This window comes from Tamandua tetradactyla, chromosome 19, assembly GCF_023851605.1.
Source record: "Tamandua tetradactyla isolate mTamTet1 chromosome 19, mTamTet1.pri, whole genome shotgun sequence".
NCBI lineage: Eukaryota > Metazoa > Chordata > Mammalia > Pilosa > Myrmecophagidae > Tamandua > Tamandua tetradactyla.
In genome coordinates this window covers 2,993,602-3,009,372 of record NC_135345.1, presented here as the reverse complement: position 1 = coordinate 3,009,372, position 15,771 = coordinate 2,993,602, and the positions used below count along the sequence as shown (strand labels likewise).

Sequence of the window (15,771 nt, the reverse complement as noted above, 5' to 3'; positions counted from 1 at the left end):
TCGTCTGCAAACAGTGATAGTTTTACTTCTTCCTTTCCAATTTTGATGCCTTGTATTTCTTTTTCTTGTCTAATTGCTCTGGCTAGAACCTCCAACACAATGTTGAATAATAGTGGTGATAGTGGACATCCTTGTCTTGTTCCTGATCTTAGGGGGAAAGTTTTCAATTTTTCCCCATTGAGGATGATATTAGCTGTGGGTTTTTCATATATTCCCTCTATCATTTTAAGGAAGTTCCCTTGTATTCCTATCTTTTGAAGTGTTTTCAACAGGAAAGGATGTTGAATCTTGTCAAATACCTTCTCTGCATCGATTGAGATGATCATGTGATTTTTCTGCTTTGATTTGTTGATGTGGTGTATTACATTAATTGATTTTCTTATGTTGAACCATCCTTACATACCTGGGATGAATCCTACTTGGTCATGATGTATAATTCTTTTAATGTGTTGTTGGATACGATTTGCTATAATTTTATTGAGGATTTTTGCATCTATATTCATTAGAGAGATGGGTCTGTAGTTTTCTTTTTTTGTAATATCTTTGCCTGGTTTTGGTATGAGGGTGATGTTGGCTTCATAGAATGAATTAGGTAGTTTTTCCTCCACTTTGATTATTTTGAAGAGTTTGAGGAGAGTTGGTACTAATTCTTTCTGGAATGTTTGATAGAATTCACATGTGAAGCCGTCTGGTCCTGGACTTTTCTTTTTAGGGAGCTTTTGAATGACTAATTCATTCTCTTTACTTGTGATTGGTTTGTTGAGGTCATCTATTTCTTCTTGAGTCAAAGTTGGTTGTTCATGTCTTTCCAGGAACCTGTCCATTTCCTCTAAATTGTTGTATTTATTGGCGTAAAGTTGTTCATAGTATCCTGTTATTACCTCCTTTATTTCTGTGAGGTCAGTAGTTATGTCTCCTCTTCCATTTCTGATCTTATTTATTTGCATCCTCTCTCTTCTTCTTTTTGTCAGTCTTGCTAAGGGCCCATCAATCTTATTGATTTTCTCATAGAACCAACTTCTGGTCTAATTGATTTTCTCTATTGTTTTCATGTTTTCAATTTCATTTATTTCTGCTCTAATTTTTGTTATTTCTTTCCTTTTGCTTGCTTTGGGATTAGTTTGCTGTTCTTTCTCCAGTTCTTCCAAATGGACAGTTAATTCCTGCATGTTTGCCTTTTCTTCTTTTCTGATAAAGGCATTTAGGGCAATAAATTTCCCTCTTAGCACTGCCTTTGCTGCGTTCCGTAAGTTTTGATATGTTGTGTTTTCATTTTCATTCGCCTCTAGGTATTTACTAATTTCTCTTGCAATTTCTTCTTTGACCCACTCGTTGTTTAAGAGTGTGTTGTTTAGCCTCCATGTATTTGTGAATTTTCTCGCACTCCGCCTATTATTGATTTCCAACTTCATTCCTTTATGATCCGAGAAAGTGTTGTGTATGATTTTAATCTTTTTAAATTTGTTAAGACTTGCTTTGTGACCCAGCATATGGTCTATCTTTGAGAATGATCCATGAGCACTTGAAAAAAAGGTGTATCCTGCTGTTGTGGGATGTAATGTCCTATAAATGTCTGTTAAGTCTAGCTCATTTATAGTAATATTCAGATTCTCTATTTCTTTATTGATCCTCTGTCTAGATGCTCTGTACATTGATGAGAGTGGTGAATTGAAGTCTCCAACTATTATGGTATGTGTCTGTTTTCCTTTTCAGTGTTTGCAGTGCATTCCTCACGTATTTTGGGGCATTCTGGTTCGGTGCGTAAATATTTATGATTGTTATGTCTTCTTGTTTAATTGTTCCTTTTATTAGTATATAGTGTCCTTCTTTGTCTCTTTTAACTGTTTTACATTTGAAGTCTAATTTGTTGGATATTAGTATAGCCACTCCTGCTCTTTTCTGGTTGTTATTTGCATGAAATATATTTTCCCAACCTTTCCTTTCAACCTATATTTATCTTTGGGTCTAAGATATGTTTCCTGTAGACAGCATATAGAAGGATCCTGTTTTTTAATCCATTCTGCCAGTCTATGTCTTTTGATTGGGGAATTCAGTCCATTAACATTTAGAGTTATTACTGTTTGGATAATATTTTCCTCTACCATTTTGCCTTTTGTATTATATATATCACATCTGACTTTCCTTCTTTCTACACTCTTCTCCATACCTCTCTCTTCTGTCTTTTTGTATCTGACTCTAGTGCTCCCTTTAGTATTTCTTGCAGAGCTGGTCTCTTGGTCACAAATTCTCTCAGTGACTTTTTGTCTGAGAATGTTTTAATTTCTCCCTCATTTTTGAAGGACAATTTTGCTGGATATAGGACTCTTGGTTGGCAGTTTTTCTCTTTTAGTAACTTAAATATATCATCCCACTGTCTTCTAGCTTCCATGGTTTCTGCTGAGAAATCTACACATAGTCTTATTGGGTTTCCCTTGTATGTGATGGATTGCTTCTCTCTCGCTGCTTTCAAGATCCTCTCTTTCTCTTTGACCTCTGACATTCTAACTAGTAAGTGTCTTGCAGAACGCCTATTTGGGTCTAATCTCTTTGGGGTGCGCTGCACTTCTTGGATCTGTAATTTTAGGTCTTTCATAAGAGTTGGGAAATTTTCAGTGATAATTTCTTCCATTAGTTTTTCTCCTCCTTTTTCCTTCTCTTCTCCTTCTGGGACACCCACAACACGTATATTTGTGTGGTTCATATTGTCCTTGAGTTCCCTGATACCCTGTTCAAATTTTTCCATTCTTTTCCGGATAGTTTCTGTTTCTTTTTGGAATTCAGATGTTCCATCCTCCAAATCACTAATTCTGTCTTCTGTCTCTTTAAATCTATCATTGTAGGTATCCATTGTTTTTTCAATCTTTTCTACTTTATCCTTCACTTCCATAAGCTCTGTGATTTGTTTTTTCAGTTTTTCTATTTCTTCTTTTTGATCAGCCCATGTCTTCTTCATGTCCTCCCTCAATTTATCGATTTCATTTTTGAAGAGGTTTTCCATTTCTGTTCGTATATTCAGCATTAGTTGTTTCAGCTCCTGTATCTCATTTGAACTATTGGTTTGTTCCTTTGACTGGGCCATATTTTCAATTTTCTGAGCGTGATCCGTTATCTTCTGCTGGCGTCTGGGCATATAGTCAGATTTCCCTGGGTGTTGGACCCCACAGGTTGAAAGATTTTTCTGTGAAATCTCTGGGTTCTATTTTTGTTATCCTGCCCGGTAGGTGGTGCTCGTGGCACACGTTTGTCTACGTTTTCCACCAGAGAAAGTTGCTGTGGGTCCTTTAACTTTGGAAAACTCTCGCCTTTGGGGAGGTTCAGCAGCTGAAGCGACTTGGAAGAGTGCCAGCTGGCCCGGGGTCCGAACGCGGGGAGGGTCGCCAGCCGCCGCAGCACGGGAGAGCGCCCAACCGAATTTCCTAGTCGGCCCGGGGCGCCAAGCATGGCGGGAGGGCGCCAGCTGTCGCAGCCCGTGAGAGTGCACTGTTCCCAGCCAGACCGGGGAGTCACGTGTTTGGAAGGGACCCCCCGGTCACCGTTCTCCGCAGTCTGGGGATTTCCAACCCAACTCTCTCAGTTGGTCCGGGGGGCCTCGCATGGTGGGGGCGCCAGCCGCCGTGGCCCAAGGTGACCGCCTGCCCAATTCTGCCAGCTGGCCTGGGAAGGAGGAAGGGAGGGACTCCGGCCGCTTGCCGTCCCGCCCAGGAAAGGCCACGCCCCTCGGTGATCTCACCGGAGCTGGTTCTCCCAGACAGTCAGCCGTTTCAGGATGGGGTACGCCGTCCCTTTGATCTCCGTCGTGGCTCCGGGAGCTGCTCTGTATTGTCTCCACTCCCCCAGTAACTGTTCTGGAGGAGGAAAGGTGAGGGTGGCAAGGCTGTCGAGGTTGGTGGCGGAGGAGCCGGTGAAGGCGGAAGAGGGCACGGTGGTGGTTGGAGAGCCACCGGGGCTGGCGGACAAAGAGGGGAGAGGAGGGCAGGCGGGCCGGCTGCTTTGGGGCATGGGCGCCGCACGCCGGGCTGGCGGACAAAGAGGGGAGAGGAGGGCGGGCGGGCCGGCTGCTGCGGGGCGTGGGCGCCGCGCACCAGGCCGGCGGACAAAGAGGGGAGAGGAGGGCGGGCGGGCCGGCTGCTGCGGGCCTTGGGCGCTGCGCGCCGGGCCGGTGGACAAAGAGGGGAGAGCAACAACACACTCTTAAACAACCAGTGGGTCAAGGAAGAAATTACAAGAGAAATTAGTGAATATCTCGAGGCAAATGAAAATGAAAACACAACATATCAAAACTTATGGGATGCAGCAAAGGCAGTGCTAAGAGGGAATATATTGCCCTAAATGCCTATATCAAAAAAGAAGAAAGCAAAAATTAAGAAATTAACTGCTCACTTGGAAGAACTAGAGAAAGAACAGCAAACTAACCTCAAAGCAAGCAAAAGGAAAGAAATAACGAAGATTGGAGCAGAAATAAATGAAATTGAGACCATGAAAACAATCAAGAAAATCAACAAAACTGGAAGTTGGTTCTATGAGAAAATCAATAAGATTGATGGACCCTTAGCAAGGCTGACAAAAAGAAGAAGAAAGAGGATGCAAATAAATAAAATCAGAAATGGAAGTGGAGACATAACCACTGACCACACAGAAATAAAGGAGGTAATGAGAAGATACTATGAACAACTTTATACTAATAAACTAGACAACATAGATGTAATGGACAACTTTCTAGAAAGGCATGAACAACCAACAATGGCTTGAGAAGAAACAGACAACCTCAACAAACCAATCACAAGTAAAGAAATTGAATTAGTGTTTAATAAGTTTCCAAAAAACAATAGTCGAGGACCAGATGGCTTCACATGTAAATTCTATCAAGTATTCATGAAAGAATTAGTACCAATCCTGCTCAAACTCTTCAAAAAAACTGAAGAGGAGGGAAGGTTACCTACTCATTCTCTAAAGCCAATATCAGCCTCATACCAAAGCCAGACAAAGATACTACAAGAAAAGAAAATTACAGAACAATCTCTCTAATGAACACAGATTCAAAAATCTTCAACAAAATTCTTGCAAATCGAATCCAGAAGTACGTTAAAAGAATTATACACCATGACCAAGTAGGATTCATCTCAGGTATGCAAGGATGGTTCAACATAAGAAAATCAATTAATGCAATACATCTTCTCAACAAATCAATGCAGAAAAACCACATGGTCATCTTGATCGATACAGAAAAGGCATTTGACAAAACTCAACATCCTTTCTTGTTGAAAACACTTCAAAGGATAGGAATAGAAGGGAACTTCTTCAACACAATGGGGAAAAACTGAAAACTTTCCTCCTAAGATCAGGAACAAGACAAAGATGTCTACTGTTACCATTGTTATTCAACATTGTGTTGGAAGTTCTAGCCAGAGCAATTAGACAAGAAAAAGAAATACAAGGCATCAAAATTGGAAAGGAAGAAGTAAAACTCTCACGGTTTGCAGATGACATGATATATGTTGAAAACCCCAAAAAATCTACAGCAAACTACTAGAGCTAATAAATGAGTACAGCAAAGTGGCAGGTTACAAGATCAACACTCAAAAATCTGTAGTGTTTCTATATACTAATAATGAACAATCTCAGGGGGAAATCAAGAAAAAAATTCCATTTACAATTGCAACCAAAAAAATAAAATATTTAAGAATAAATTTAATGAAGGATACAAAAGACCTGTACAAAGAAAACTACAAGAAATTGCTAAAAGAAATCACAGAAGACCTAAATAAATGGAAGGGCATACCGTGTTCATGGACTGGAAGACTAAATATAGTTAAGATGACAATTCTACCTAAATTGATTTATAGATTCAATGTAATACCAATGAAAATCCCAAAAGCTTACTTCTCAGAAACAGAAAACCCAATAACCAAATTTACCTGGAAAGGCAGGGTGCCCTGAATAGTTAAAAGTATCCTGAGGAAAAAAAAGTGAAGTTGGAGGTCTCACACTACCTGACTTTAAGGCATATTATGAGGCTACAGTGGTCAAAACAGCATGGTACTGGCATAAAGACAGATATATTGACGAGTGGAATCAAAGAGAGTGTTCAGATACAGACCCTCTCATCTACGGACAATTGATCTTTGACAAGGTAGTCAGCCAACTCACCTGGAACACAACAGTCACTTCAATAAATGGTGCTTGGAGAACTGGATATCCACATGCAAAAGAATGAAAGAGGACCCGTATCTCACACCCTATACAAAAATTAACTCAAAGTGGATCAAATACAAATGTTCTAAGAAATGATCATGGTGATGAGTATACAACTGTGATGTTATTGTGAGTTATTGATTATATACCAAGAATGGAATGATCATATAGTAAGAATGTTTGTGTTTGCATGTTGTTATGCTTTTAAAAAATTAAAAAAAAATAGATCAAAGGCCTAAACATTAGATCTAAGACCATAAAACTTTTAGAAGAAAATGCAGGGAAATATCTTATAAATCTTATAATAGGAGGCGGTTTCCTAGATCTTACACCGAAAGTATGAGCATTGAAGAAAGAAATAGATAAATGGAACTCCTCAAAATTAAACACTTTTGTGCATCAAAGAACTTTGTCAAGAAAGTAAAAAGACAGACTACACAATGGGACACAATACTTGGAAACAATGTATCAGATAAGTGTCTAGTATCCAGAATATATAAACAGATTGTTCAACTCAACAATAAAAAGACAAACAACCAATTACAAAATGTACAAAAGACATGAAAACACACTTCTCAGAAGAGGAAATACAAATGGCTAAAAGGCACATGAAAAGATGCTCAGCTCTCCTGGCTATTAGGGTAAATGCAATCAAAACCACAATGAGGTATCATCTCACATCCACCAGAATGGCCATTATCAATAAAATAGAAAACGACAAGTGCTGGAGAGGATGTGGAGAAAGAGGCACACTTATCCACTGTTGGTGGGAATGTAAAATGGTACGACTGCTGTGGAAGGCAGTTTGGTGGTTCCTCAGGAAGCTAGGAATAGAATTGCCATATGATCTGGCAATATCATTGCTAGGAATCTATTCAGAGGACATGAGGGCAAGGACACAAACGGACCTCTGCACACCAATGTCTATAGCAGCATTATTTACAATTGCAAAGAGATGGAAACAGCCCAAATGTCTGTTGATGGCAACAGATGAGTGGCTAAACAAGCTGTGGTATATACATACGATGGAATACTATGCAGCTGTAAGACAGAATCAAGTCATGAAGCATGTCCGAATGTGGATGGACCTTGAGGACATTATGCTGAGTGAGATTAGCCAGAAACACAAAGACAAATACTGAATGGTCTCACTGATATGAACTAACATTAATGAATGAACTTGGAGAGTTTCAGTTAAGAACAGAGACCATCAGGAGATAGAAATAGGGTCGATTTTGGATAAGTGGAGTTGAAATTACCCAATTTCAGCTTTGAGATTGCATAAAGGGACTGACTGTAAAAATTAAGAAATGGATAGCACAATACTACCTAATTGCAGCACAATAATGTTAGTACACTCAATGATGCTGAAGGTGAGAATGACAGAGGGAGGAGGGCAAAGGGCACATATGAAACCAGAAGGAAAAGACGACTGATTTGAACAGAGAATAAAAAAGAATTTGCAAAGTCCCCTTAGGGGAATGGCGAGAAAGGGGGAAAATTCAACTTCCCCATTTGGAGAACTTCTGATATTCTCGCAAGCAGTGGGGACAACCAAATCAATAGACCAAGCCATCAATCTTGGGGTTTGTTCATAAGAAACTTATCCCCACAATGGGTAGACTAAGCCTACTTAAAATTGGGCCTAGGAGTCACTCCCAGAGAACCTCTTTTGTTGCTCAGTTGTGGCCTCTCTCTCTAGCCAACATGGCAAACAAACTAACCGCCCTTCCCCTCTCTACGTGGGTCATGACTCCCAGGTGTGTAAAAAACCTCCCTGGCAACGTGGGACAGAAATCCTAGAATGAGCTGGAATTCAGCATCAAGGGATTGAGAAAATCTTCTTGACTGAAAGGGGGAAGAGCGAAATGAGAGAAAAAAGTGTCAATGGCTGAGAGATTTCAAACAGAGCCGAAAGGTTATCCTTATACATTTTATAGATATCCCCTTTATAATTTAAAGTGTATTAGAGAGACTAGAGGGAAGTGCCTGAGACTGTAGAGCTGTGTTCCTATAGCCATGTTTCTTGAAGATGAATGTATAATGATATAGCTTTCTCAATGTAACTATGTGATTGTGAAAACCTATGTCTGATGCTCCTTTTACCTATGATATTGACAGATGAGTAAAAAAATATGGATTAAAAATAAATAAATAATAGGGGGAACAAAGGTTAAAATATAATGAGTAAATGGAAATACTAGTAGTCAATGAGAGGGCGGGGTAAGGGTTATGGTACATATGAGTTTTTTCTTTTTTCTTTTTATTGCTTTTTCTGGAGTGATGCAAACGTTCTAAAAAATGATCATAGTGATGAATATACAACTATGTGATGATATTATGAACCACTGATTGTACACCATGCATGTTTGTATGTTAAGAGTGATCACGTTTCTATGTTGTTTGGATTGATAATAGAAAATAAATTTTTTTAAAAAAAGAGTACCATAGCAGAGGTTTTTGTTCTGTTTCACTTTTACACATTTACCAGGGTTATGTTAATTAACAGATAAAATATAATTTATCAGATTGAGTAGATGGAAATACGAGTGGTCAAAGAGAGGGAAGGATAAAGGTTTGGTATGTATGAGATTTTTCCCTTTTCTTTTTCTGGAGTGATGCAAATGTTCTGAAAAATGATCATGGTGATGAATACACAACTATGTGATGCTATTGTGAGTCACTGATTGTAAACCATGTATGGAATGTTTGTATGTTAAGATTTATCAATAAAATATTTAAAAGAACAACAAAAAAGAAACTACATCATTTCATCAGCAGGTAGAAGGACTGTTTCTTCCTAGAACTAAATACACTGATTACACTAAAATAATTCTAACTATTAAGTTTTTTTATTTTTGTTATTGAATTCTAAAATGCAAAAATATCCAAATAAATAATATGATTTTACGATTTTAATTGATACACCATTTTGTTGGGACACAGTGGATATCTTCAGCAAAACTGTCGAAATATCTAAAAATCTTGAAAATGGGCTCTTCTTATGCTTGTGTGAATAATACTACTTTTATTTTATCAAATTAACAACAAAAAACAAATTTTTGTTTTAAAAAGACAATTTACAAAAGATTATATAAAAGTTAATGTTAGTAGAGAAACTAAAATAAAAACTAAGGCTTGCCTCTAACAGGCCACATTTCCAATAGTGGAAGTGACTGTGGCCCCAGCCAGGAATGGCTATGAAGTGGCCTCACCAGCTGCCCTCCTACCCAGTCCCTTAAGCAGCTACTGTGAGCGTGCAGAAGCCTCCAGCTCTGTAGGATCAGCCTCCAAGCCTTCGTGTGCACTGTCGGTTAGCCCCATTCTTACCTGTATACAATTCTTTCCCTCTGTAAGTCCTCCAAGCCACAGCACAGCTCTGCAGCGTAGAAAACAGCTCTCTGCTCATCAAAGCCAGGACTGCCCATGTTGTAAATGTGAAACTTCAAATCCCCTCCATTCATAATGGTTAACACCAAGCACAAGGAATCTTTGGTTTCATACGTGTAGGCTAAACTAACCTAAAGACAACATCATAAAAAAATAAATAAAACAAAACCCTGCTGATTCACTTGTAACTTTTCTCTATTTGCTAACAATATTCAACTAATCTGCATTACATTTATAGGTTAGGACACAAATACTATATGCTTCAGGTAAAAGTATATGATGCAGCAGGTGTTTCTTGGGTCTTTACTTATTGGCAGAATCATTTAGGAAAAGCATCAGCTCTACGTATCAAGCGATGATGCACAGCATACGATCTTACAATATAGTAGCTCTGTGTTGAAACGCAAGAATTTTCTATGTTTATTAACATAGAACTTGGAACTTCCTGGGCCCATGATTCAATCTCATGCTCTGATCTCATGATGCCAACATTCCCTCCTGAGGGAGCTCCACATTGGGCAAGCAGAGTGCGACAACACCAGCAGTATAGGAGAGGGCAGGTCCTGCTGCTCCACACACTCATAATTTTAGTTGTTTTTAATTTTAGCCATGTACGTGAAGGTACGGTGTTATCTTATTAGGTTTTAATTTGCATTTTCTACATATGCAAATATTTGGGGGCAGTTCTAATATTTTGTCATATACTTATTAGCCATTTGGATAGCTTCTTTGGTAAAGTGCTTGGTCAAGTTTTTTGCCCATTTTTATATTGGTCTGCATGTCAATTTACACACATATGCACACACATAAAATTTGCTGGGACTGCAATTAATTTGTAGACCAATTCGGGGAGAACTGGCATGTTCACAGCACTGAGTCTCCCAGTCCATGAACATGGTACCCCTTCATTTATTTAGGCCTTCTTCAATTTCTAGCAAAAACATTTTGTAGTTGTCAGTATAGAAGTCTTGCACATTTCAAAGATTTTCCCCCCAATTTTAATGCTTTTGATGCTATTGAAATCGTATAATTAAAATATTTCATTTCATAATTGTGGCTGGTGTTGTATCTAGTTTGGCTAAATTCCCAATCAGCTATCTAGAAAGTGTTGGATTGCCTACATAGACAGTCACATTGTCTGAAAATAATGACCATTTTAACTCTTTTGCTTCCCCCCTTTCCATACTCCATTTATTCTTATTTCCTTGCCTTGTGAACCAGCTAGAACCTCAAAAAAGCATTGATTAGAGATAGTGACAGCAAGTATTGTAGCTTCACCCAGATTTCATGGAGAGAGATTCACATACCTCCCCATTAAGTATGATGTGTGCTAGACATTTAATATGGAGACTCCCTTCTATTTTTAGTTTGCTTAGAGTTTATACTCATGAATGGATGTCGAATTTTATCAAATGCTTTTTCTATTCTTACTGAGATCATTCTGTGGTTTTTGCCCTTTATTCTGCTAATGTGATAAATTATGCAAATTGATTTTTGTCCCTGGAATAAATGATCAACTTGGTCAGGATGTATTAATAAAGCAGGCAGAGACAGGGACTGCTGAGAATGGAGAGAGAGGAAACAGTTAAATTTCCAAGTAATGAAGTATCTAATAGGCTCACTGTGGTAACAGGCTAGGGAGGTACCAGATGATTAATAGCAAGGAATTTTCTTGCTAGTCCTTCCTCACTCTTAATTACGCATGAAGGATCCCCTACTCTCTTCCCTCTAGTGGATACTTCATCCTCCACTCAACAAATACTAGCATAACACTGAGCTCCTTTGCCCACGCCAGGTCCTGCTTGAGGCCCCGGGAGACGGCCATGAAGAAGGCCCAGAGGAGCTCTGCTCGCAGGCAGGGGTGGGGGGTGGGGTCAGAGCAGGTGACAGATGATCAGGGAATGAACACAAGGAACAGATCAGATAGTGATGACTTCAGACAAGTGCCTGAGGAGAGGCTGAGATGGAATAACCAGAGCGTGAGAGGAGAGGATGCTGCAGGCAGAGGGACAGCCAGCTCCCAAGCTCTGGGGCAGGACAAGCTTGGAATGAGACAGGGTGGCAACACCCTATGCTTAGTGTGATGGGAAGCCAGCAGAGAAATATAATCAGGAAAGAGCCATGATCTAATTTATTGTATTACTATTATTTTATAGATATTTTATTGAGAAATCTTTGAGCTGGGTGGTGGATTATATTCATACACATACTATCCAACCATATTATACAATCAATGGCTTACAATATCACATTCATGATCTAATTTAAATTCTCAAGAACCCTTTTATTGCAACCAGAGAACAAACTGTAAGGGGTGTGAGTGAAGCAGGGAGCTCCACCAAAAGGCTTTTGCAGCTCCAGGGAGAGGAGACACTAAGCTACTTTAGGTAAGTAAGATAAATTGTAACTACTACTTTATGTCCCTTTCATAAAACTAGATTATGAATTTCTGTTTCAAGGTAGTTACACAAAAATGTTTAAAGGGACTTCAAAATGGGCCCATTTTATCAAAGATGTTCCTGTAACTGTATGCTAAGCCTGAGATCTCATACACATACACCCATGCTATTAACTTTCAATGATGACTCAGAAGGCAGCACAAAGCAGCTGACCTAAGTACTGAGAAAAAAATAACTTGGAGGAAATAAGTTTAATACTACAAATCATTTACTAAATTATCTTTCATATTCTCACTTTAGCCAGACTTCATATTCCTCCAGATACTATAGGAGATGTATAATTAGATAGAGAGAAACTAGGTCTGGAGAGGAAAATAACAGCACAATATGCAGGCTAAAGCCTAGAAAACTTCTTTGAAAACTTACCCATCCCCGGGATAGTTGGCCCCTACCCGAAACAGTGAAGGGAGAATCTGAGGCTCCATACAGTCAGGATACTTAAAAGAGCCTAGCAGTAAGCCTGCAAGTGTCAGAGAGGAGAGAACAAAGGAAAACACACTGAGGCCAAAAAGAAGGCCCATGTGAGAAGAAGGGCTGGAGGCAGCATCTCCGAACACATCACAGCCAGTGTGCCCACGTGGGCCAGGGCAGCTGAACTGGAGGGACAGCGGTCTCTTGGCACAAGGCGCATGTGGGTACCAGGCTCAGGAAGAGGCTGCCATAAAGGGAGGCCACGTACAGGCAGAGGTCAGGCCGTCACTGAGAAAGGAACAGGAGCATCAACAAGCAGTATCTAGCTGGCAGCGTTCTGTAAGCTTGAAGGTGTGAAACATATTTGACAGAAATGGGCAAGGGTGAATATGTTTTATAACAAATCAGAAGTTGGAAGCAGGCTTACAGTTTTGTTTATATCCAATGAGATTTGAATAAGGAGAAGGCTGTTACCAAAAGCAAAACTTCCCAGCACCCATCACCTGCGCACAGTACAAGGCAGCAAAATCCCATATGAACTTAGAAACAAACATCCATGAATGAAAGTGAGTTTAGCAGTGGGTCTTCTGATAAAAGCACTACTTTTCAAACAACAGGCAGTAAAGATTAAAAGAATCTACTTACTACAAATCTACTATTCACTTTTTCTAAGAGTCTTTTTTCATTTAGAACCATAGCTTCACATTTCCTCTTCTTTATTCTTTTTTTTTCTAGCTTTTTACAGGCATACATTTTTCCTGTAGCTCGTACTTGGCAGGCACATACCTAGTAGAAAAACAAGACAGGTTCCTATACATGTGACATTTCTTTGACTAGATAGAAAGTGTTTCTTCCATGAAAATCCCTCTGGTAAAGACCAGTGAGAACATCTTCAGAGTAAGACCATTTCAGTCTTGGGTGAATTCTAAGTCTCTTTGGCTCTTCCTCTCAGGAAATGGAGATGATGAATAGGGTGGGGGGCGGGGGGTGGAGTAGGCGGAAGTCAGAAGGAACAAGACTGGCCACAGACACACAGGCACATGAAGCCACATGTACACGTGCATCACACACACACGCTGGATCACTTTAAAAGCAAATACAAGACAAGACATAATTTCATCCATCAATAAAATAATTTTAATGGTATAAGTAATATAAAGTTAATTGTGAGAAATCTTGGAAGTATTAATGACAATAATGAAAAGAACTTACCTAGAACACCAAGATAATTATCATTGATATTTCACTGTATATGAGGTATTCAAACAGAGGATGGATTTCTTCCGGAAGTATATATTATAAAAGAATTACAAAATAAGCATTTGGTTGGATTGGGTGACATATTCTAAAAGGCCACTAGAACTGTATAAGAGTTATGATAATGCTAATTTTCCTGCAGTAATGACTAAGCTAACGCACTGCTGACACATGAAGCTGCAAATGCAGTTTCACTTGCAGTGACTCACACTTGCAGTGTCACTATTCTTAGGTCAGCTTTCTAATTAATTTATAAGGTAATGCAGGTAACTTTGGCTTGGGTATTAAATTGGAATTTTGTAGATGTAGGATTTAAATCACACCAGGTACCAAAACCTGTTTCTGACTTTTCCCTAACATACAGTCTTGGCCCTCCAATGACTTTCCTGGCTCTTGGGGGCTTATAAATTCTTGAACTGAATATGAACACTCTAGAAAATTAATGTGGCAACTAATAGCTGTTTAATTCACTAAAAAGAGCTGTATGTAATTCCCCATATAGGAAAGCCATAATATTTAAAGACTATCTCTCTCATGAATTTGTGAGTTGTTTCCTTGACATTTTTCCAAATTCACACATTTTCTAGCTCCTTTTGATAAAGATATTTAATAATGGAATGTGTACTATGTACACTTTTAGGCTAGTCCCAAAAGTTCATCAAATTATGAAAATAGAAGAATGGAAATTCCACAATTTTTCAATAAAATAAACTGATTTAGGACACAGTGTCAGTCCTTGGAGTTTAAACAGTGAACATGGAAAAACACCTTCTACATGAAGTGTGAACTGAAAGGTCAAGTCACAAAAAATAAATAATTTTTTTTTATTGATTGATCAAAGCACCTTTTGTTCAAAGTTTAACCTTAATTCTCACAGTTGGCTATAATTATTCTCAGAATGCACAGTAGGGAAATAACTGTTTTGGTAAAGTTGAAAAATTACCTGTAGGTTAACTTTTCAATTATCTTGCTGTTTAGTTATCTAGAAGTATTACCTACAATGATCACCTCTCCCAATTACTCACCTCTCCAAATCCGCCTTTTCCTAGAACTCTGTAATGTCTAAATGTGTTCTTTGTTACTGGTTGCCTAACGAATTAAAAAAGAAAAATAAAAAACAGTTCAGGTTTCACATGGCACTCTTATTTTAAAACAGAAAAGCCTAGCTCTTGTCTTAGCCCAATTTATTGAACCATTTTCCTCAAACCATAAGCAGGAAAGTGGGTGTCTGCGATCAAAGACTACATAGCTCCGGCTAGTGGGAAAGCTCTCTAAGCCAAAAAGGATTTGCATGAGAGAAAGACCAGCATGCTTCAGCAATGAGCATTCACTGAAAAAATGATTCAATTATCCCTACCAACTAAAGACACGTCTCCAACTAGCCCATACCATGACATGTTCATGTATATAATGCCTCGCATATTCTTAAGAATTCTAGTATCTGTGAACCTGTCAGAAAGCTGTCGAGTAAAATGTCCTTCATAAAACTAACCTCAAAGATGATGGTTAAGCCTAACCCCAAAATCTAAACAAACAAACAAAAAACACATGTATGCGCTAGAACTTGGAATTTCATCCACCAATAACAATTCCAGTAATGATGTTGATGATGATGATGATGATAGCTAACACAGTATGAGCACTTATTTTGTGCTTACTGCATTTAAATGCATTTCTCAGGTGATCCTAGCAATAATCCAACAGGTAGATGCTATAGTTACTTCTATTTTACAGAACAAGGACCTGAAGCTCAGATAAAGGTTAAGTAAACTGTCCAAGGCCACGCAGCGAGTAAGAAGCAATGGCTGGGGTTTAGACTGCATTGTATTATGTTATAATACGTCCAAGATAGGCTTTGTTTTCTAACTACTGTATGAACAGTAGTTAAATGGATAACTGTCATTTTAAAAAGAGAACAGAGTGAACTGGATCAGGAACAAAATGCTATAGTATCTATTGATAATTTCTGTACAAAAATAGCATCTACAACTCAAAATTTCCAACAGTGTTTCTGACAGACGGAAAAGCATAAATCAGTCATCATGCACCACAAGAGGTTACT

At 38.8% G+C, this 15,771-nt stretch overlaps 1 protein-coding gene across 3 annotated transcripts in view; it reads right to left on the bottom strand.

Annotated features, from left to right (window-relative positions):
* Nucleotides 1-15,771, bottom strand: part of GRK4 (G protein-coupled receptor kinase 4) — a 188,003-nt gene that overhangs the window by 57,459 nt on the left and 114,773 nt on the right. For all 3 annotated transcript variants that reach the window (XM_077136280.1, XM_077136282.1, XM_077136281.1), the window contains 3 exons: nt 14,735-14,798; nt 13,098-13,238; nt 9,523-9,713 (listed from right to left, as the gene is read on the bottom strand). In XM_077136280.1, the coding sequence (XP_076992395.1) occupies nt 9,523-9,713; nt 13,098-13,238; nt 14,735-14,798 (396 nt within the window). The remainder of the gene's footprint in view (nt 1-9,522; nt 9,714-13,097; nt 13,239-14,734; nt 14,799-15,771) is intronic.